We start from the raw sequence: 23,337 nt of genomic DNA, 5'->3' as shown, positions 1-23,337 counted from the left end.
TAGTAGGTAGAATTATGGTCTTTCTGAAGATATCTGGCTATTTCTTCTCCATGAAAACCATTATATTTTCTACAGAGGTACTATGTGGCTGGGGACATTGCCTCTTATTAAGAATGAAAACAACAAACTCCTCTAGAATTTCCAGACTGATACTTGCTTATACCATAATTATTTTTTAAATGCAAAATGAGCTATGTATTGACTTGAAAGTGGAACTAAAGCAGACATTCCAATCTTATATTCAGTGGAGGCTACATGACTCTAGAAATTGCCTAGATTGCAACTGTTTTTAAAAAATAATTGAACACTAGATATTTAGTATAAACTTCCAGATCTGTCCTGGCAATCCTGAGGATATCATTTAGATTCTTCTTGTCAGTCCTATACACGATGAGCTTGGTTTTAGTGGAGGCTCTCTCATAACTATCATCTGAAATATTCTGTTACGATGAACAAGCATTGACTTATAAATAACCTCACCAAAAAACTAATATACCATGCATACCATATTGGCCAATGATACTTATGTGGTCTCATGGCGATTCGAGATCATTTTGGCCTATGAAGATACATCCATCTAAGGTTGCTTTGGCTCTTCTCTGTTCTGAAGGACCCCTAGGAGATCCAGGGCAGTTTGGGGATATCTCCTGGCAGGCCTAAACTAGGTTCTGTGATTTCTGGATAATCTTCAAGTCCTCTTACAAATCAGACCCAATACTATGAGTCATTCTAGGATAGCCTAGACTCTTGTGAACTTGAGGGGAATCTTTGGGGCCAACTTTCATTATTAGGCTAAAAGACTAATGTCAGACATTGGTATTTTGTCAACAGCTAAGTCAAGAAGATTTCTCTGATTTGATATGGGCTGAGAAAGAGCAAAATGATGAAAAAATGCAAAAAAAATTTACTGGTATGAAAGTGGAAAAGAAGACAATATGTTTTCTGTTATTATTATTTAGTTTTGTCCAATGTTATATTCTAGCCATCCTTTTACATTTCATGCCTATAAGGATGAAGTAGGTTTGGCATCACTTAACTAAGGACAATCCATAAGACATCATCAGGGAGTCTGAACTTCAAACCACTAAGGAAGGTCAAAAGGAAGAGGCTTCAATGTCTTCATCAGATAATAATACTAATTCCAAAACTGTACTGACATTTGATATTCCATAAAAGGCAGTGGTACACATACACACAAGCTTGTATGGTATAGAACACACATATGCACAAAATGGTGTTGAGAAGGATGTTCAGGAATCTCTTGGTCTCTATTCTTCTATGATGGGACTCAATTATACTTTTAATAAATAAGTACAATACATCAAACATTCACAGTTCTAATACTCTGAATCTTAATATTTTAATTTCATGTTAAATATTATAATATACTCTGATTAAATATTTCAATATTATAGCTATTTGAGAAGCTTTTCACGTATAATTATATTTGCTCTACCACTTTTTAACTTATTTATTTATTTATTTATTTTAACATCTTTATTGGAGTATAATTACTTTACAATGGTGTTAGTTTCTGCTGTATAACAAAGTGAATCAGCTATACATATAGCTATACATATACATATACTTCCATATCTCCTCCCTCTTGCGTCTCCCTCCCACCCTCCCTATCCCACCACTCTAGGTGGTCACAAAGCACTGAGCTGATCTCCCTGTGCTATGCGGCTGCCTCCCACTAGCTATCTATTTTACATTTAGTAGTATATATATGTCCATGCCATTCTCTCACTTCATGCCAGCTTACACTTCCCCCACCCCGTGACCTCAAGTCCATTTTCTACGTCTGCGTCTTTATTCTTATCCTGCCTCTAGGTTCTTCAGAACTTTTTTTTTTTTTTTAGATCCCATATATATGTGTTAACATATGGTATTTGTTTTTCTCTTTCTGACTTACTTCACTCTGTATGACAGACTCCAGGTCCATCCACCTCACTACAAATAACTCAATTTCGTTTCTTTTTATGGCTGAGTAATATTCCATTGTATATATGTGCCACATCTTCTTTATCCATTCATCTGTTGATGGACACTTAGGTTGCTTCCATGTCCTGGTTATTGTGAATAGAGCTGCAGTGAACATTGTGGTACATGACTCCTTTTGAATTATGGTTTTCTCAGGATATATGCCCTGTAGTGGCATTGCTGGGTCCTATGATAGTTCTATTTTTAGTTTTTTAAGGAACCTCCATACTGTTCTCCATAGTGGCTGTATCAATTTACATTCCCACCAACAGTGCAAGAGGGTTCCCTTTTCTCCACACCCTCTCCAGCATTTATGTTTGTGGATTTTTTGATGAGGCCATTCTGACTGGTGTAAGGTGATACCTCATTGTAGTTTTGATTTGCTTTTCTCTAATGATTAGTGATGTTGAGCATCCTTTCATGTGTTTGTGGCAATCTGTATATCTTCTTTGGAGAAACGTCTATTTAGGTCTGCCCATTTTTGGATACAGTTGTTTGTTTTTTGGATATAGAGCTGCATGAGCTGCTTCTAAATTTTGGAGATTAGTCCTTTGTCAGTTGCTTCATTTGTAAATATTTTCTCCCATTCTGAGGGTTGTCTTTTGGTCTTGTTTATGGTTTCCTTTGCTGTGCAAAAGCTTTTAATTTTCATTAGGTCCCATTTGTTTATTTTTCTTTTTATTTCCATTTCTCTAGGAGTTGGGTCAAAAAGGATCTTGCTGTGATTTATGTCATAGAGTGCTCTGCCTATGTTTTCCTCTAAGAGTTTTATAGTGTCTGGCCTTACATTTAGGTCTGTCATCCATTTTGAGTTTACTTTTGTGTATGGTGTTACGGAGTAGTCCAATTTCATTCTTTTAAATGTGGCTGTCCAGTTTTCCCAGCACCACTTATTGAAGAGGTTGTCCTTTCTCCACGGTATGTTCTTGTCTCCCTTGTCGTAAATTAGATGACCATATGTGCGTGGGTTTATCTCTGGGCATTCTATCCTGTTCCATTGATCTATATTTCTGTTTTTGTTCAAGTACCATACTGTCTTGATTACTGTAGCTTTGTGGTATAGTTTGAAGTCAGGGAGCCTGATTCTTCCAACTCCGTTTTTCTTTCTCAAGGTTGCTTTGGCTATTCGGGGTCTTTTGTGTTTCCATACGAATTGTAAAATTTTTTGTTCTAATTCTGTGAAGAATGCCATTGGTAGTTTGACAGGGATTGCCTTGAATCTGTAGATTGCTTTGGGTAGTATAATCATTTTCAAAATGTTGATTCTTCCAATCCAAGAACATGGTATATCTCTCCATCTGTTTGTATCAACTTTAATTTCTTTCATCAGTGTCTTATAGCTCTCTGCATACAGGTCTTTTGTCTCCGTAGGTAGGTTTATTCTTCAGTATTTTATTCTGTTAGTTGCAATGGTAAATGGAAGTGTTTCCTTAATTTCTCTTTCAGATTTTTCATCATTAGTGTACAGTAATGCAAGACATTTCTGTGCATTAATTTGGTATGCTACTTTACCAAATTCCTTGATTAGCTCTACTAGTTTTCTGTTGGCATTTTTAGGATTCTCTATGTATAGTATCATGTCATCTGCAAACAGTGACAGCTTTACTTCTTCTTTTCCAATTTGGATTCCTTTTATTTCTTCTTCTTCTCTGATTGCTGTGGCCTTAACTTCCAAAACGATGTTGAATAATAGTGGTGAGAATGGACAACCTTGTCTTGTTCCTGATCTTAGAGGAAATGGTTACAGTTTTTCAGCATTGAGAATGATGTCGATTGTGGGTTTGTTATTTATGGCCTTTATTATATTGAGGTAAGTTTCCTCTATGCCTACTTTCTGGAGGGTTTTTATCATAAATGGGTGCTGAATTTTGTTGAAAGCTTTTTCTGCATCTATTGAGATGATCATATGGTTTTTCTCCTTCAATTTGTTAATATGGTGTATCACATTGATTGATTTGCATATATTGAAGAATCCTTGCATTCCTGGGATAAACCCCTGTTGATCATGGTGTATTATCCTTTTAATGTGCTGTTGGATTCTGTTTGCTAGTATTTTGTTGATGATTTTTGCATCTATGTTCATCAGAGATATTGGTCTGTAGTTTTCTTTCTTTGTGACATCTTTGTCTGGTTTTGGTATCAGGGTGATGGTGGCCTCGTTGAATGAGCTTGGGAGTGTTCCTCCCTTTGCTACATTTTGGAAGAGTTTGAGAAGAATAGGTGTTAGCTCTTCTCTAAATGTTTGATAGAATTCGCCTGACAAGCCATCTGATCCTGCGCTTTTGTTTGTTGGAAGGTTTTTAATCACAGTCTCAATTTCAGTGCTTGTGATTGGTCTGTTTATATTTTCTATTTCTTCCTGGTTCAGTCTTGGAAGGTTGTGCTTTTCTAAGAATTTGTCCATTTCTTCCAGGTTGTCCATTTTATTGGCATATAGTTGCTTGTAGTAATCTCTCATGATCCTTTGTATTTATGCAGTGTCAGTTGTTACTTCTCCTTTTTCATTTCTAATTCTGTTGATTTGAGTCTTCTCCCTTTTTTCTTGATGAGTCTGGCTAATGGTTTATCAATTTTGTTTATCTTCTCAGGGAACCAGCTTTTAGTTTTATTGATCTTTGCTATCATTTCCTTCATTTCTTTTTCATTTATTTCTGATCTGATCTTTATGATTTCTTTCCTTCTGCTAACTTTGGGGGTTTTTTGCTCTTCTTTCTCTAACTGCTTTAGGTGTAAGGTTAGGTTGTTTATTTGAGATGTTTCCTGTTTCTTGAGGTAGGATTGTATTGCTGTAAACTTCCCTCTTAGAACTGCTTTTGCTGCATCCCATAGGTTTTGGGTCATCATGTTTTCATTGTCATTTGCTTCTACGTATTTTTTGATTTTCTCTTTGATTTCTTCAGTGATCTCGTTATTAAGTAGTGTATTGTTTAGCCTCCATGTGTTTGTATTTTTTACAGATTTTTCCTTTAATTGATATCTAGTCTCACAGCATTGTGATCGGAAAAGATATGTGATACGATTTCAATTTTCTTATATTTACCAAGGCTTGCTTTGTGACCCAAGATATGATTTATCCTGGAGAATGTTCCATGAGTACTTGAGCAGAAAGTGTATTCTGTTGCTTTTGGATGGAATGTCCTATAAATATCAATTAAGTCCATCTTGTTTAACGTATCATTTAAAGCTTGTTTTTCCTTATTTATTTTCATTTTGGATGATCTGTCCATTGGTGAAAGTGGGTTGTTAAAGTCCCCTAATATGATTATGTTACTGTCAATTTCCCCTTTTGATGGCTGTTAGCATTTGCCTTATATATTGAGGTGCTTGTATGTTGGGTGCATAAGTACTTACAATTGTTATATCTTCTTCTTGGATTGATCCCTTGATCATTATGTAGTGTCCTCCTTTGTCTTTTGTAATAGTCTTTATTTTGAAGTCTATTTTGTCTCATATGAGAATTGCTACTCCAGCTTTCTTTTGATTTTCAGTTGCATGGAATACCTTTTTCCATCCCCTCACTTTCAGTCTGTATGTATCCCTAGGTCTGAAGTGGGTCTCTTGTTGGCAGCATATATACAGGTCTTGTTTTTGTAACCATTCAGCCAGTCTATGTCTTTTGGTTGGAGAATTTAATCCATTTACATTTAAGGTAGTTATCGATATGTATGTTCCTATTACCATTTTCTTAATTATTTTGTGTTTGTTATTGTAGGTCTTTTCCTTCTCTTGTGTTTCCTGCCTAGAAAAGTTCCTTTAGCATTTGTGGTAAAGCTGGTTTGGTGGTGCTACATTCTCTTAGCTTTTCTTGTCTGTAAAGGTTTTAATTTCTCTGTCGAAACTGAATGAGATCCTTGCTGGGTAGAGTAATCTTGGTTGTAGGTTTTTTCCTTTCATCACATTAAATATGTCCTGCACTCCCTTCTGGCTTGTAGAGTTTCTGCTGAAAGATCAGCTGTTAACCTTATGGGGATTCCCTTGTATGTTTTTTGTTGTTTTTCCCTTGCTGCTTTTAATATTTTTTCTTTGTATTTAATTTTTGATAGTTTGATTAATATGTGTCTTGGCGTGTTTCTCCTTGCTTTTATCCTGTACGGGACTCTCTGTGCTTCCTGGACTTGACTTTTTCCTTTTACATATTAGGGAACTTTTCTACTATCATCTCCTCAAATATTTTCTCAGTCTCTTTCTTTTTCTCTTCTCCTTCTGCGACCCCTATAATTCGAATGTTGGTGCATTTAATGTTGTCCCAGAGGTCTCTGAGACTCTCCTCAATTCTTTTCATTCTTTTTTCTTTATTCTCCTCTGCAGTAGTTATTTCCACTATTTTATCTTCCAGGTCACTTATCCATTCTTCTGCTTCAGTTATTCTGCTATTGATTCCTTCTAGAGAATTTTTAAGTTCATTTATTGGGTTGTTCATCATTGTTTGTTTGCTCTTTAGCTCTTCTAGGTCCTTTTTAAATGTTTCTTGTATTTTCTCCATTCTATTTCCAATATTTTGGATCATCTTTTCTATCATTACTCTGAATTCTTTTTCACGTAGACTGTCTATTTCCTCTTCTTTTTTTTTGGTCTGGTGGGTTTTTACCTTGCTCCTTCATCTGCTGTGTGTTTCTCTGTCTTCTCATTTTGCTTAACTTACTGTGTTTGGGGTCTCCTTTTCACAGGCTGCAGGTTCATATTTCCTGTTATTTTTGGTGTCTGCCCCCAGTGGCTAAGGTTGGTTCAGTGCGTTGTGTAGGCTTCCTGGTGGAGGGGACTAGTGCCTGTGTTCTGGTGGATGAGGCTGGATCTTGTCTTTCTGGTGGGCAGGTCTGTGTCCAGTGGTTTGTTTTGGGGTGTCTGAGACCTTATTATGATTTTAGGCAGCCTCTCTAATGGGTGGGGTTGTGTTCCTGTCTTGTTAGTTGTTTGGCATAGGGTGTCCAGCGCCATAGCTTGCTGGTCGTTGAGTGGAGCTGGGTCTTAGCATTGAGATGGAGATTGCTGGGAGAGCTTTCGCTCTTTGATATTACGTGGAGCTGGGAGGTCTCTTGTGGACCAATGTCCTGAACCTTATTCAGGTATTCCAGAGACGCAGGGCACATCAAGTTGATTGTGGAGATTTAATCCGCTGCTCCTGAGGCTGCACAGAGAAATTTCCCTTTCTCCTCTTTGTTTGCACAGCTCCTGGGGTCCAGCTTTGGATTTGACCCTGCCTCTGCATGTAGCTCACCTAAGGGCATCTGTTCTTCGCTCAGACAGGACAGGGTTAATGTACCAGCTGATTATGGGGCTCTGGGTCACTCAGGCACGGGGGAGGGAGGGGTACGAAATGCAGGGTGAGCCTGCGGCAGCAGAGGCTGATATGACGTTACAACAGCCTGAGGCGCACCATATGTTCTCCCAGGGAAGTTGTCCCTGTATCACAGGACCCTGGCAGTGGTGGGCTGCACAGGCTCCCAGGAGGGGAGATGTGGATAGTGACCTATGCTTGCACACAGGCTTCTTGGTGGCTGCAGCAGCAGCGTTATTGTTTCATGCCCGTCTCTGGGGTCTGCGCTGATAGCCATGGCTCTGGAGCTCATTTAGGCAGTGCTCTGAATCCCCTCTCCTCGCACACCCCAAAACAATGGTCTCTTGCCTCTTAGGAAGGTCCAGACTTTTTCCCCGACTCCTTCCCAGCTAGCTGTGGCACACTAGCCACCTTCAGGCTGTGTTCACACAGCCAACCCCAGTCCTCTCCCTCGGATCTGACCTCCGAAGCCCGAACCTCATATCCCAGCCCCCGCCCACCCTGGCGGGTGAGCAGGCAAGCCTTTCGGGCTGGTGAGTGCTGGTCGGCACCGATCCCCTGTGCGGGAATCTCTCCGCTTTGCCCTCTGCACCCCTGTTGCTGTGCTCTCCTCTGTGGGTCTGAAGCTTCCCCCCCGCCCACCCCTGCCTCCACCAGTGAAGGGGTTTTCTAGTGTGTGGAAACTTTTCCTCCTTCACAGCTCCCTCCCAGAGGGGCAGGTCCCGTCCCTATTCTTTTGTCTCTCTTTTTCTTTTTTCTTCTGCCCTACCCAGGTACGTGGGGAGTTTATTGCCTTTTGGGAAGTCTGAGGTCTTCTGCCAGCGTTCAGTGGGTGCTCTGTAGGAGTTGTTCCACATGTAGATGTATTTCTGATGTATTTGTGGGGAGGAAGTGATCTCCACGTCTTACTCCTCCACCATCTTGAAGGTCTCCCTCAGGTCTAACCCTTTTTTAAAACTCCAAGAGCAGTAATAAAACACAAACCTTGACCAGCCCTCTTCTGGGGCAGCACAACTATGTTTTCTCAAGGAGGCCTAAAACTGATCTTCGTATTTACAATATTAAGAGTCAGAGACTACAAAGCAATGAGTGTTCCATATTGTCAACTCTTTGCCCCTGTCTACAGTCTTCTCCTTCTGGTTCCTGCTCTCTCTTTGTGTGGCTTTATGCACATGCTCACATCCATGCAGAGGGAATAGGGGAGAAGGTGCAGTGGGAGACATGGGAAGGTGGTAAGAATGTGAAAGAGGAAAGAGAAATATTACGTGCTCCTAAAGCAGAGGTTCTTACAAGCAGGGGTTCTTGTAGTAAAGGGAGTCTCCTTACTGTCATCTAAAAAGTCTTCCTCCTCATCCTCCTTTCTCAGTCTCCTCTTGGTCTCCTCATCATAAATGAGACCCAGCAGGTTGGCTGGGCTCTCACTTTCCCCATGGCACAGCTCATTCAACCGGACGCCAATTGCCTACCATGAAGAGAAAAAGAACGAAACAGCATGAGATATGTCAGACTGTAAAATAGGCTCTCACATTACAGAGGTCACCAGCAACCAATTAACGGGAATTATTTTCAGCATAAGCCTCCTCTGTCTGCCACAGTGTTGTTACCACCATGTTTCATTTCCCAATGTGGGAACCCAGAGAGGGAAGGCACTGATGCTACCTCTAAGGTCACTGTGTCTAAAGACTTTTAGGAAATGGAATGGCATTTTTTATTCTCATACAAAACATTTTCTGAAAATATTTCTATTTCCTCAAAGGTCATCTATATTATAGGTTTCACATAAGGGAGTATGCAGTTGTTTTTTGTTGTTGTTGTTTTTGTTTTTTGTCATTTTTTGTTTGTTTGTTTTGTTTTGCAGTTGTCTCTAATGGAGGATTTTGCTGCAGTAAAAAATAAGAAGTCACAGTTCTTCAGAGTGTTTCTGATTATGCTATTTTATGAGAAAGGCACTATCATGCAAATGAGCTTGGAGATTGGCATGAATTCTGGAACTGCAATTTTATTTGTATCTGTCATCATATATGCAATCAATGACTTTCTTATAGACTTTGTTCCCCCCCTCCATGATACACTATGAATGAGAAAGAAATACTACTCTTTTGATAGTGTACCCAACATCGACATTAGAAATATGATTTTTAATAAGTCAGCACATGGGCAATATTGGCTCTTACAAGGTATTCATAAAACCAATACTTACTATCTGTTCTTCTGAATCATCATGTACTATTGTCTGATTTACCAAAAGGAATTTTCCGAAAGAAAAGACACAATATGCTACCTCTATCTAATTCCTTTTACATTCCAATGACAAATTGTATGCAACAAAAGAGGAGATGCATGCTTAAGAAAGAGAGTCAAAAAGCTAAAATGAGCACTGAACCTAGAATTTGACAGTTTGGTTACTCTGTGCATTAATAAGAACAAAATTCCAGCTACTTTTCTTTTTTCTTCCTATATCATCCTTTTAAAATATTTAGAAAAGTTACTACATTCTGGGCATGCAAGAGATTAGATTCACTACTGGAAACTGACAAAGATATGTCCAGAACACTTTAAATAAAAACACAAGTTGTTTGAACGTCTTGGCTATCTGAAAACAAAGGGGTCTGCTTAAACTCTGGAATTAAGTGGGGAGTAACAAAAACCACAAAAAGGAGAAAGAAAGCAGTGTAGAAAAAATCACAGCATCCTAAAGTTTTAGCTGCTAACCTGAGAAGTTTTAAGCAAGCAAAACAAAACATAAAAACAAAAACCACCACCTCAACAAAAAGCCTTGTCCTGATGCTACTCGTTTGGAAATCTAAGGAAGGAGATGTGGAATTATGAGTCTGGAGTGGAGCCAGCAGACTTAATAGTGAGATTCACCGGGGAAAAAAATTCTACATCGATCCTCCCAGGATGCTGAAGCCAAGCAATTTAAGTTAAACCCACAGTTCATAAAGCTTAAAAGGTTGCTCAAAAAATGAACTTGTCTGGGATAATACTAAATACCTAAATAATAATTTAGAGCTCTATGTCTCTTCTAAGACCAGAAAAGTGCCTTGGGAATATGTTTGTTCCTTTTTCATTCATCAAATGTTTATTAGGTGAGGTAATTTGTTACGTATTAAGTAAAAATAAAGTTGAATAAATTGTTATAGTACATCAGTATCTTTGTTTAATGTGCCCTAGGAGATTATAAACCTTCATAAAGAAGGATCATTGTTTGGCAATTAGGAAAGTTAGGTCAAAAGCCTTGCTCTAGGTTGCTCAGCAACCTTGAACTCGGATTCAAATAGAGTATCTGACTCTGTGTGTTGCTCTTTACTTCAAGGAGCTTACCGTCTATTGGGGAGGTAATAACATACCAAAATAACAGTCGTGTAAAAGACTGAAAGCACTTTATTTATTAGAATATGGAGAAATCAGATTCATTTCAGAGAATCATACAAAGTTTCATTCCTGTAGATTCTGAAGAATTGCTGTGTAGGCTAATGGGGAAGGGGAAAAGTGGATATTCCGGATGGAGAGTTTCAAAAGATCCGTATTCAGGGAAATGCACTGACGTGTTCAGAGACTGACAAATAAGCCAATTGGTTGAAGCACCATTTTGTGAGAGGAAATAATGTGTCTGAGGGCTTGGAAAGGTAGATTGTGACTAGATCCTAGAGTTCTTGAAGCTGGGCTTCATTTTGCATTCTGAAGAAGGACGAAAGGTACTTTCTGAGTCAGGGAGAACCTTATCACTCATTCGAGGGGCACTGTGATAGCTGCCTAACAATGCACAGAAAAATCACATACCCTGCTTTCAAGAATTAATATAATAACATTACTACTGAACACCTCTTAGATGCAAAGCATTGAGATAAATGTTCTTTAGATACATTAGCTCATTTGCCTCATCATCCATAATCTTGGTGTGATTTGAACAAAGGTTGTGGAGAGAGCAGCAATGCCAGGCTAAGCAATTTGGGTTTTATCCCAAGGGAAAAGGAGGGCCACTGAAGCACTATAATGTGATTTGCATTTTAGCCTAATCACTCTGACAGCAGTTTGAAGAATGAATTGGAGGGAGCAAGTCTGGAGGCTGGGAGATAAGTATGAATGTTCTACTTTTAGATGAGCTATGCCAAAGGGATATGATTTTACTGGCAGTGTGTAGGATGGGTCAGATGAGGAGAGATAGTGGGAGGAGACTAAATAGGAAAATACTTTAGTCATATAGATAAGAAGTAATGAAGTTCTGACCTAAAAGGGCATCAGTGACATGGAAGTGGTGGAATCAATAAGAGAAGGTTTGGAATATATTCAAGGCTGTCATCTTAGATGATGGTGGTGCTACCAATAAGAATAGAAAATTCAAGAGGGGTTGCAGATGGGGGTGTGTTTAAATGGAGAGAAGGGTTTTATTTTGGTCAGATTGAGTTTCAGGACATTGAGTGAATGCCTCCAAAGTACAGTTGGTGATGTCGGTCGGGGATCCAAAGAGTGCTATGGACAGAGAAGTGTGTGCCCCTGACATACAGCTAACAGTTGAAAATACAGGAATAAATGTAATCCTGGTGCAGATTATACAGGAAGAAATTATAAGAGATGCTGAGAATGTTTCCATTTATAGGAAGGAAAGAGGCAGAGGACCAGGAAAAGAGATAGAAGAGATAATAATGTCTAACTTTGTAGATTTGTTGGGAAGATTAAATGAATTACATTTATTTTCCCCTGAAATGTTTTGTTCAGTGCCTGGTACATAATGGATACTCAATAAATTGTCTCCCAAACAAATGAACAAACATAAACACAAAACTTCTTCACTTCACTCAGCCTAATTTTTATAGAAGAAAATCAAAAGCTCACGTCTCCCCATTGGTAGAAGAGCTTGGCAGCGTTCCACTGAAGCTTCTGGTTCCGCTTGTTGCCCACAATGGGAGACCGTCCCCTGGAAAGGCCTTTCTTGGTGATATTCACATGATGCCCTTTCATCCACTCTGGCCAGTTGCCACGGTTGCAGCGGTAAACAAAACGGGCACATTCCAGGAACAGCGCTGCTCTGGCTACTACAGGCGCTTCCTGAGTAAGGTTGTTAAGGAAAGAGTAATGTAGGATTAACAAACAATGAAGTTGAACTTAAACTGAATGACTATGTACTCTTAGTTTATTTTCGTCTCCGTATTTTGATTTAGTTTAGCCATATTTCCCAGGGTAGTGTTAGTATGGTTACAATAGTAGTGGGGAATCTGGAAAATGAATCCATGAAGGCAAACTTGGGTATTGAAAAATTAGACATTTTAAGTAGGTTTCTGAGTTTAGTTTTCTCCTTTTGGAGAATCTCAAGTAATTTCATGACTCTTTGCAAATTTCAGAGACAGCTGGGATTTAAGTGTGAAATAATTTTTAATCAGAAGGTTTAAAATATGATACTTTTTTTAAACCTAAAATTAACATGATGCAAACACATATTCAATTTCTAGAACTAGTCGTATGTTAACCAAGGGTGTCAGTAGGCATTTTATTATCTAGGACCATCCACAAGCTCCAAGGAAGTGCAACTGCTCCCTCATTTTGGCTAGTAAGAAAAAGAAGAGCTTACTACATTAGGCTGAGTTGTGAGAGAAAACAGAGAATAAAATGGGGCCTGAAACGGAAAACAAACAAACAAAAAAATAAATAAATTAGATTGAGTTAGTCTCTTTCCCCAATTTTTCATAAACAACAGACCAAATTCTACTTAAATAGGCATGGTTTCAATTGAAAATGTTTGACAAAGAGGAAATTGCTTAATTGATAATTGAAAAATAGAGCATTTCTTCAGGAAAATAAAAATATGGCTCCATCTTGTCAAGACGTGCTTGAAAAAAATAAAAGAAACAGCTTTTAGTTGATACCCAGAAACTGGTAAGAGTGAGATATCTACTGAACTCTTAATAAGCCAAAAAAATAATAATAATAATGATAATAATAAGGGAAGGAGTGTGAAGTTTCCCATAGGTCAACAGGTCGCAAAAAGTACATACATCAAAAATTCATTCGTGCCAGTTAAAGAAATATATATCACAATATTAGCTATCACCTCAGTTACCTAATAACCATAAGTTGCTTAGTAAGCACATGTTTTCAAATTGAAACCGTTTTCATCATTCAAGCAATAGCATTCTTAACAATGCATCGACCCGTAATGTTAAAATAGGGGCTAATATACAGAGAATATCAATACGTGCCAATCAGTTTTTATAAATTGTAATTCTTAATTATCATAACAACCCTGTGAAACAATATCTTCATTTTAATATTTTTTTTTAATGAGGTATAATTTTTCCACTATTATATAGCTGGGAAGAAGTCAACACAGGATTCAATCTCAGGTCTCTCTCATGCCCAGATCTGTATTAGTTCCTCTTTGATATCTACATTGTCTTAATTTATACTCATATAAGCCTTGGGAAAAGATGATTTCTACAATGCATGTAGAAAGTCACTGTTTACAAATGGGACAATTGGGACTTCCCTGGCGGTCCAGTGGTTAAGACTCCGCGCTCCCAATGTAGGGGGTGCAGGTTCGATCCCTGGTTGCGAACTAAGATCTCACAGGCTGTGCGGCACAGCCAAAAACTTAAAAAAAAAAAAAAAAGGGACACTAATGTCATATAATATTATTTACTAAAACACAAATGTATAATCACATCATTTTCCCATTTAAAATATATTATAGGCTCAATCTACCTCAGTCATCAATGAATAAAGATAACTGACATTCGTTATTTGGTTCACCTCTCTCTCTATCCCCATCTCAAGTGCTCTGTGGTCCAATTATGTCAAACTGGTTAGTCTCCCAGATATAACATCTCATATGTTTCCATGTGTTGTTTCCATGACTTGCAGAGCTTTTAAGCCCCTTTTCCATCTGGCAAATTCCCACTTTAAGCTTCAGTTTAGTTACCTCCTCTAAGAAGCCTTCCTTAATCCCTTCCTTCTTCAGGCAGAGTTGGCTACTTCATACTGTTGAGTACCACACTATCTCAAATACCCTGGATGATTCAAGTAAGTTAGCCCATTAAGCATTTTCTCATTGTCTTAAAACTTAAATGAAACCATCAAGAATTCTAATATGAAATTTATTTATGTTGGGACTTAATTTTACAAAGCATATGTTGTATTGCCATGACAAAGTTAATCTACGTGAAAAGGCAGAATACAAGATAAACACAATGGTGAGACTCTATCATTAATAAAAGATGGACACTGATGATGAGAAACTATCATCAACTGCATTGGTGCCAAGACTTGGCAGCAGGTCACAGGGATAGAAAGACTTTAGATTGCAAAGGGTCAGATGATTTTCTGTATCAAACCTATCATTACTGTGGTGCCATAATATACCGACTAAATATCTATACTCTCTTCTTGTATTAAATATTCATTTTACTAAACATCTCAGATATGCTAATCTGCATCTGGAAAAGGCTGGAATATCTATCTCTAAAAACGAATGCCAGTCTGGAGGGCAAGGCGAGTGATGCAAATTTATTTTTAGCCTGTCACATTTCCAATAAAAAGCAATGGGATTCATTGCTTTATGATGGGAAGACAGAAACAACACTGCTGGAGTAGCATTATGTTATAAACCCTGGCTCCTTCACGATGAACAAGGGTAAAACTTAACCTAACTCAAATGTATGGGGCAGAGGTGGGTTTTTTTCTTTTAATTGCTCTTAACTATTAGATGGCACTGAGAGGACTAACAGAAGATCAATAAAAAACCCAAATTGTTCTATGTAAGGTTTCCTATGTCGATTGGCTTGCCTTCTTTAGAAAATATGTTTTTATTTGGTTAGGAAGCTCAAGGCGTTTTGAATGAAAAGCAATTTTAATTCTCTGCTCTGAAAAGCTTCTTATGATAAAACCCAGACATCATCAGTTATCGGCCCTAAGAAATCCTAATCTAAGTTGGGAAATAGAATTGAGATCATTAACAAAATAATTCCCATTAATTAACCATACAGCACAACATTAAAGGGAGGGTTGGTTATTATCTGATAAATTTGATCCATGTAAATTGGATCAAACCCAGTAACTTTTGGAAATGTCACTGTTTGAATTAAGGGATGATGACATAGCCTGACTTAAATATTGCCTTCTTATTATAAGCCTCATAAACCTGGTAGATGAAAGCACACTTGGGATGGCACTGAGTACTACCAATTTCTGGGGTATTGTAGTGTGTATGTTACTGTACAGAAAACGGAGGATACTGTTGCGGTACAAAGCTAAGTACTCAACTATGCATCCTAGTAGAAGATACTTAGCAACAAGTATCAACTTCACACTGTGTGCGAAAGAGTATTCAAGGCAGTCTAGTGTGGGTGTGGCTATGGGGAATTATTTTCCTTATAAGTTCCTTTCAAAGTGTAAGTTAGAAAGTATTGATTTTAGGAGCAGGGTTATAGAATACCTTAGACAAAGGATTCTTCGTGGACTTAAAGGAAATTCAATTTTCCCTCTTTTGATGGAGCTTACCTCTTACGGCTCAGTGCAATCTGAAGGAGCAGTTAAAAATGGAGGCATGACAGAATGGATAGGGATGGATTCACATCACAGAGAAAGACAGCACAAATGGAGAAAAATGAATCAGAAGAATGCTGTGTGGATGAAAAGAACCACAGAGTATCAGAGGCATAGTTAAAAGTGAACATCTAAACAAAATTTGATACCATTGGTATACCAATTTTGCTGGTGGTCCTAAATGAAAAGTAGGCATATTTGTTCTTTTTTATTAATATGTCTGCCAGATCACCTTTTTATGTTCCATAATACCACAGAGTGGCTTCAATTCCATTATGTCATAACTTCATAGTTCCCAGACAAGCAAGAATCAATTTTAACTAGGAAGATAAAATATTAAGTTGAACCTTATGGAATTTCTAAGTTTGAAGGTCAAAAATAGTAGAATATCATCAATTTCATATGGTTCAGTTTTATATAAGGTGTTCTCTGCAATGGCTACAGAGCTGTCTAGTTAAAATTACAAAACGTCATGCATTATGCAGCATGGATTTCTCTAACATTCTACAGCTAGAAAACTTCAAGCATCAAGCTATTTTTCCTTGACTTCCTTTGGCATTTTCCTGCATTTTATAAGATCGTTATGTATATTGAATGTTTCCTTTATGAAAGTAAAGAAGAGAACGAGAATACTAATTCAAACAGCTGTGCTTTATTTTGCCTGGGGACCTAGAAAATATTGTTACCAAGATATGATGGTTAATTGAAGGTTATAACTGCAATACATTCCTTTACCTGAAGGACTGTATCTAAACTTATTATGTGAGAAGAAACCCTGACTGATCCCGAAAACTCATAACACAGGACGGGAACTAACTGGTTTTAAAAAGTGAATATTTTATGTTGGTGCCTGGGGAATTACATAATATTTGTATTGCCTTACAATAAAATATAAAGCTCTTGCTGGTGCAAGATACCTATTTATTTAAAAACACTGGGAATAAGCAATTATTGTGGTTCTTTGTGTACACTGGAACCTCGTTTGCTAGAGGGCATGTGCTTGTGACTCAGTATTTATTACTTCGCTTGTATTGAATTCTCTGCCTGACTGAGATCATTAAGCAACTGACAGGCTGTCTCTGCCCCTGCCCATTTCTGTAGTAGCTGTGGGCAACAGAAATGATTCAGATGTCAGGCTAGAGGCAGGCATTATTGTTTAGTACCCAGTCTGGTGGGGTAGTCATTTTAACACTTACTCAGATCATGCTAGTATCTTGGGTAAGTATTTTAAAAACCAAATGAGGACTCCTGTTTCTGACAATATGATGGATTAGGTGTGAAGACAAATATCTTTTGGTTTAGACACCTAAAAATGCTAGATAAAATACCCCATTTGTTTTCACTTTGTTTTTGCTTTTGTTTCTAACATGAGATGATAGACCATCTGAGAGCAGAAATTACAAGAAAGTGCAGTTCTGGGGTGAAGGTAGGGAGAAAGGTGTGAACTAGTGTAGGAATATATGCCCCAAGGGTTTCTACTGACTATGGCAAGACGAGAGTATGGGTTTTCAATGGGCCACAAATTAAATGTCTGGGTCCAAAGTGGAGTGTGAGATCAGGCCATACACTCCTATATAAAGCCAATATCCCAGGTGGGTGTCACTTTCATTGCATGAAAAATAAAATGATCTACCCCACAGAATTAAGCTTGCATGACTAGTCTTGGCTCTGGGTAGAAAAGGAAAAAAAAAAAAGTCTTAGATGAGAACTTCTAATCAAAATTCCACATTTTCATATAAGTTTGGACTAGAATGGGCACTACTTTCATGCTCCTTGCACCCAAAATGTAGTTAAAAAATGATCTTAGGTTGGTGATGTTTCGAGGTGCCTGAGGAAAAGAAATGGAAATCCTCTCTGGAGGAATACTTTAAACTAGTGCTTCTCAAATCTTCAAACTTGAGTATGCATAAGAGTCACTTGAGTATGCATAAGAGAATATGGTTAAAATAGATTCTTTGGGCCCACCCCCAGAGATTCTGATGCAGATGTTGCAGGGCCTGAAAATCTGCATTTCTAACATACTCACAGATGTTGCTAAAACTGCTGGTCCACTGAATAACACTGCTTCTAACACAGATCTTAAAGAATCAGCACAGATAAAGTTTCAAGGAGTTAAGCTTATTAAAAATATGTTTTAAAAAATTCACCATGAGTAAGAGTAGGAAGAAACAGCAAAGTGTAGAATCAGACCCTTTACAAAGACTGTGGCTATAGGAATCATAATGTATCAAATACATCTACAGATTAATGTGGGTATTGAAAGTAGAAGGAATTAGATTATCAAAGTTGACCACGTAGTTTTAAAACAAGAAGTAAATAGAACTTTTACAAATAAAAAATGTAGTACTTGAAATTTAAAACTCAATGGATAGATTAAAACAAAAATTAGATCAGTTTTTTTTTCAACTTCAGTATTATTGGCCATTTTGGCCAGATAATTCTTTTTTGTGAAGCATGCACTATGTATTATGAGATATTTACCAGCATCTTTATTAACTACCAACTAGATGCAAATAGCAATTCCCAAGTTGTGACAACCAAAAATTCCTCCAAACATTGCCAAATGTCCCCTGGTGGGCAAAGTTACCCCTGGTTAAGAACCATGAAATTAGACACAGCTGAAAAAAGAAAAAGTGAAATGGAAGAGAGTTAGCCAGAATACAGCATAGAAAGAGATGAAGAAATGAAAAATATGAAAGAGGTTGTCAAAAACAGAGGATAAACTGAGAAGCTCTATCATGCATCTTTTCAGTTTATAGAAGGAAAAATTAGAGAAAATGTGAAAGACACAATCTTTGAAGAAATAACAGTTGGAAAATTTCCAGAATAGACATAATTTGTCAATTATGTGATTCACAGGCTTAATGAAATATGAAATATAGGTTAGAAACTTTTTAGTGAAAGTGCAAAAGATCAACAGTAAAGAGAAGATATTAAAAGCAACTGGGAGAAGGAACTGGGGGAGACACATTACCTATAAAAGAATGTCAATTAAGCCAGAAGAGACGGGGATAACATCTTTGAAGTACAGAAAGAAAATGTTAGCCTATGATTCTAATTCTATCAAAAGTATCTTTCAAGAATGAGACCAAAATAAAGACATTTTCAATTAAACTGTAGCTGAGAGAGCTACTGCCAGTTGATCATCACCAAAGAAATGTCTGAAAGGTTTCCTTCACGAGGATATAGATCTTAGAAAGGAATGTCTGAGATGCAAAGAGAAATGGTGAGCAAAGACTATGCTAAGCTTTTGGGCAAATTTAAAAATCATTTTCCTAACACTCAATAAAAATAATGTCTACTTTATCAATGTTAAGACAAAAACAAGAGAGAACTAAATCTTGAACAATAATTGGGGTTAAAACCCTCTACAGTCTTTTACTGTTTGAAAGAAGAGTAAAGATATTCATTAAATTTAGACTTTGTTGAGTTAAATATGCATGCAATTTTTTAAAATATAAATAGAATAATTTCCAAACTGATAAAGAAAAATGAATAAAACAAAGCTAAACCAAACCAAAGCAAGAGAAATAAAACAAAATTCAACACTATTTGAAAGAAGGCATGAAATAATGAATATACAATGAAATAATGAAAAATGAAATAATGAAATAATGAAACATATACAATGAAATAATGAAATAATGAAAAAATATGGTAAGTAGGCAGAAGAAGACAGAAGTGAATCTATATAAGTAATCATAATCTGTGCAAATGTACTAAATTTTCTAGGGAAAAAAAGGTCACTAAAACGTTATAAAAATTCAAATACTTGCTTTTTTACAAGACACATACCTAAAACACAAAGATGTAGAAAAGTTGAAAGGAAAGGACTGGCAAAAAGATAGACCAATGCTAATAAAACTGTTTCAGCTGTATTATTATCAAAGAAAAATATATCTTATATATGCTAGAAATAAACTGGGTCACTAGATATTGATAAAAGGTTCATAGCACCAGATACTTGTCATACTTCTAAACGATCTGCCTCTAAACCAATAAAACAGAAATTGCTGGAACTACAAAATAAATGGACAAGTTTGTCATCATAGAGGAGATTTTAACACAACTTAGTGTTTGACAGATCAAGTAGTGAGGGGTAAAAATAAGAATATAGAAGACTTGAATATAAAGCACTGCACCCTGATGGACCTAGAGGGTATTATGCTAAGTGAAATAAGCTAGACGGAAAAATCTGTATGATTTTACTGATATGTGGAATCTAAAAAACAAAAAAATGAACAAACGAAGCGAAACAGACACAGATACAGAGAATAAGCTAGTGGTTGCCAGAGGTGGGGATGGGAGGTTGAGGGGGTAACAGGGTTTGGGTAAAATAAGTGAAGGGGATTAAAAGTTTCATACTTCCAGTTATAAAATAAATAAGTCACTGGGATATAATATACAGTATAGAGAATACAGTCAATAATATTATAATAACTTTGTATGACAAAGTTGACAGATAGTTACTAGACTTACCGTGATCAATTCATAATGTATATAAATGCCAAATCACTGTGTTGTACACCTGAAATTAACATAATATTGTATGTCAACTATACTTCAATTAAAAAAAAAAAAAAGGAAAGAAAAGCCTCTATGTTGTGCCCAACAACTGGAGAATGCACATTCTTTTCAACTACACATGGAACATTTACAAAATTAATAATGCTCTAGTTCATGAAGCAAGTTTAAATGAATTCTAAAGAATCAGTATCTGAAAATGAAGTTAGAAATCAATAACAAATTGATACCTAACAAAACTCTGAAATTTATAAAATTGAAACACACACACTTGTACATATTTATGTAAGCCATGGAAAAGGAAACCATTAAATAAATTAAAAAGTACTTAAAAATAAATTGTAACATAAATACTACTTATCAAAATTTATGATGTAATTGAAGGAGTACTTAGAGGGAAATGAGTAGCTAAATGCTCAGTTTTTGAACAGAAAAAAATAAAAGTATGAGCTAAGCAATCAACTAATAAGCTAAAATAATAATACAATGAATTCAAAGCAAGAAGGAGGAAAGAATAAAAATAAGGGCAGGATATACTCAATATTTTGTAATAACGTATAAGGGAAAATAATCTGAAAAAGAATATTATATATATATGTGTATTTATAACTGAATCACTTTGCTGTACACCTAAAACTACCACAACATTGTAAATCAACTATACTTCAATAAAAACAATAATAAGGGCAGGAATTAATGAATTAGAGAACGAGATACAATAGAGAGAATCTCTACTGTACCATTAAAAAAGACTAACGAAATTGACAAATATCTGGCAAGCCTAATCAAGAAAAGAAAAGGAAATAATTTTAGGAATAAAAACAGAAAAAATAATCACAGATGCTGCAAAGATCAAAAACTAATAAGAAAATGTTATGATCAATTTTAATCCAACAAATATGAAAATGGAGGTAAAACTGACAAATTGCTAAAAAAATTAAAATTACTTAAATGGACTCAGAAAGAAATAGAACTTTTGAATTATCAATCCAGATCTGAATTTCAATTTGAATTTTAATTATATCTAAATTTATCTGTGGACTTAATGTAATTCCAAGAATAAATCAAAAGATTTTCATAGACACTGACAAGCTAATTATAAAATTCACACGGAAGAGCAAAGAGCCAAGAACAACCTAGGTGATGTTCAAAGTTCAGGCTACTAAGACAGAGTAGATTAACTCAGAGCACACATGGAATGGAACAGAAAAAAAACTCAGACTGACACCCATGCATGCATAGAAACCTGACACATGATTAAGATGGTGTTGCACATCAGATAATAAAGTATGAATTAGTCAATATATTATGCTAGGATAATTTTTTTCATGTGAAAAGAAAAGAAAGAAAAAATATCCTGTTTTATACACACAACAAATTCTAGTTAAAGACCTAAATGTGAAATGCAGACTTTAAAACTTTTAGAGGAAAATGTAATATGTATTTATTACTACCTTGGGATTTCTTTAAAAAGACATAAAAATGCTAACCACTAAAGAAAATTTTTATAAATTAAATTACATTACAAATTTCATTAAAATACAGCATAAGGAAACAAAACAAAATGATATATTCTCTAGGGATACAAGCTCATGTGATAAAATAAAGCAAGCACGGGGAAGATTAAAACAAAGTTCAAGACAGCAGTGTCTTCTAGGAGGTAGGGGTGAGTAATTAGGAAAGGAGATACAGGGGACTTTAAAGAAAGTGGAAATGTCCTATTTTTTAAGATATGTGGTGGATATGTGACATTCAAATTTTTTCTTTAAACTCTACATATTCATGATATACATCCTTTTTATGCTATATTTCATAGAATGTTTTCAAACATTCAGTATAGGAATACCACTAGAATAAAGTGAATAATTTGACCATTTAGTTTTGGTTATTACTGGATTATTTCAACTTTCCTTATGATTCAAAAGAGGACACAATATTATTTTGCTTTGATAGTTCCTAGTCTGCATATATTCCTAACTCCTTGAAAAAAGCTAATTTCCAATCATCACCAAGTAGTTTTATGATGGTAAACCCCAATGTGGATTACATTTGTTGCAGTGAACCTGAAAGTATGACTATATGGTAACCAAATGTTTCATTTTCCGCAAGAGTTCTAGTTTATGTCTAACTGGTATAATTATTGATAGCACTCCATTTCACTCTCAAAAGTGTCCCAATTTGGATAAAAATTATATAACCAGTCCTCCTAAAACTATCTATTTATGAAGCTATTATAATTTAACATGAATTAGGTTTTCTCTGTCCACAGACTAAGGAGAAAACTACGATCCCATTGACTCTCTTATATTCATGAAACTGTTCCTAATGCAAACTGACATTATGATGTGTTATTCATGCTAATAAATTACCAGTAAATTAGAAATCACTATGTCTGTACATGTTATTTATTCAACTGGGTAAAAAAGGATAGATAATTTCACCTGAAATATACAGAAAATAGACAGAAGTGCCTTTTGTTTGAACTATTTTTGTGCTTGTAGATTATATGAACCTAAAGATAAAATGAGTCCTTTATAAAACATCTCTTTTTAAAAATGCCTTACAGTTGCATTTATTAAATTTACACTAAAGAGGAAGAGTGTGAGGAGGAGCTGTGCTGGACTAAAAACTGACCCAATTACCCCTTTGTAGTCATAGCAATAATGACAAGAGGATTGTTTAAAACAAAAACCTTCAGATTGGCAAGACTTTGAACACTGACATTTCTAGTACTTCTTTCATTTAATAATACTTTTTAATGCTGAAGAAAATTGGAAACTTGAAAAAAATCACATTTAACTTCTATGATGAAGGCAACGAAACAATGAAAACTGTTCCGAAATAAAATTACATCATAATGTAAACACTGTATTTAAGCTGCACTTAAAAAAATGAATGAGACATCCAACAAAAGCAAACAATAAAAGAGAGATGGGAGAAAGTGAAGGACTGGAAAGTGATGATGAACTGAACACATTCATTTTCCCCTCCTCTCCTAAATCCTATCTGATGAAATG

At 36.2% G+C, this 23,337-nt stretch overlaps 1 protein-coding gene across 3 annotated transcripts in view; it reads right to left on the bottom strand.

The window, feature by feature from the left end:
• UNC80 (unc-80 homolog, NALCN channel complex subunit) overlaps nt 1-23,337 on the bottom strand; it is a 237,618-nt gene that overhangs the window by 124,454 nt on the left and 89,827 nt on the right. For 2 of the 3 annotated variants that reach the window (XM_082467397.1, XM_082467396.1), the window contains exons 23-24: nt 12,095-12,307; nt 8,585-8,720 (exon numbers count right to left, since the gene is read on the bottom strand). In XM_082467397.1, coding sequence (XP_082323523.1) covers nt 8,585-8,720; nt 12,095-12,307 — 349 coding nt within the window. Of the gene's footprint in view, nt 1-8,548; nt 8,721-12,094; nt 12,308-23,337 lie in introns of all 3 variants that reach the window. The other variant, XM_082467395.1, reaches the window with a different exon arrangement.

This window comes from Balaenoptera physalus (assembly GCF_965194825.1).
Source record: "Balaenoptera physalus genome assembly, chromosome: 6".
Lineage (NCBI taxonomy): Eukaryota > Metazoa > Chordata > Mammalia > Artiodactyla > Balaenopteridae > Balaenoptera > Balaenoptera physalus.
The sequence above is the reverse complement of the archived record's forward strand: the minus strand, read 5'-3'. Positions and strand labels throughout refer to the sequence as shown.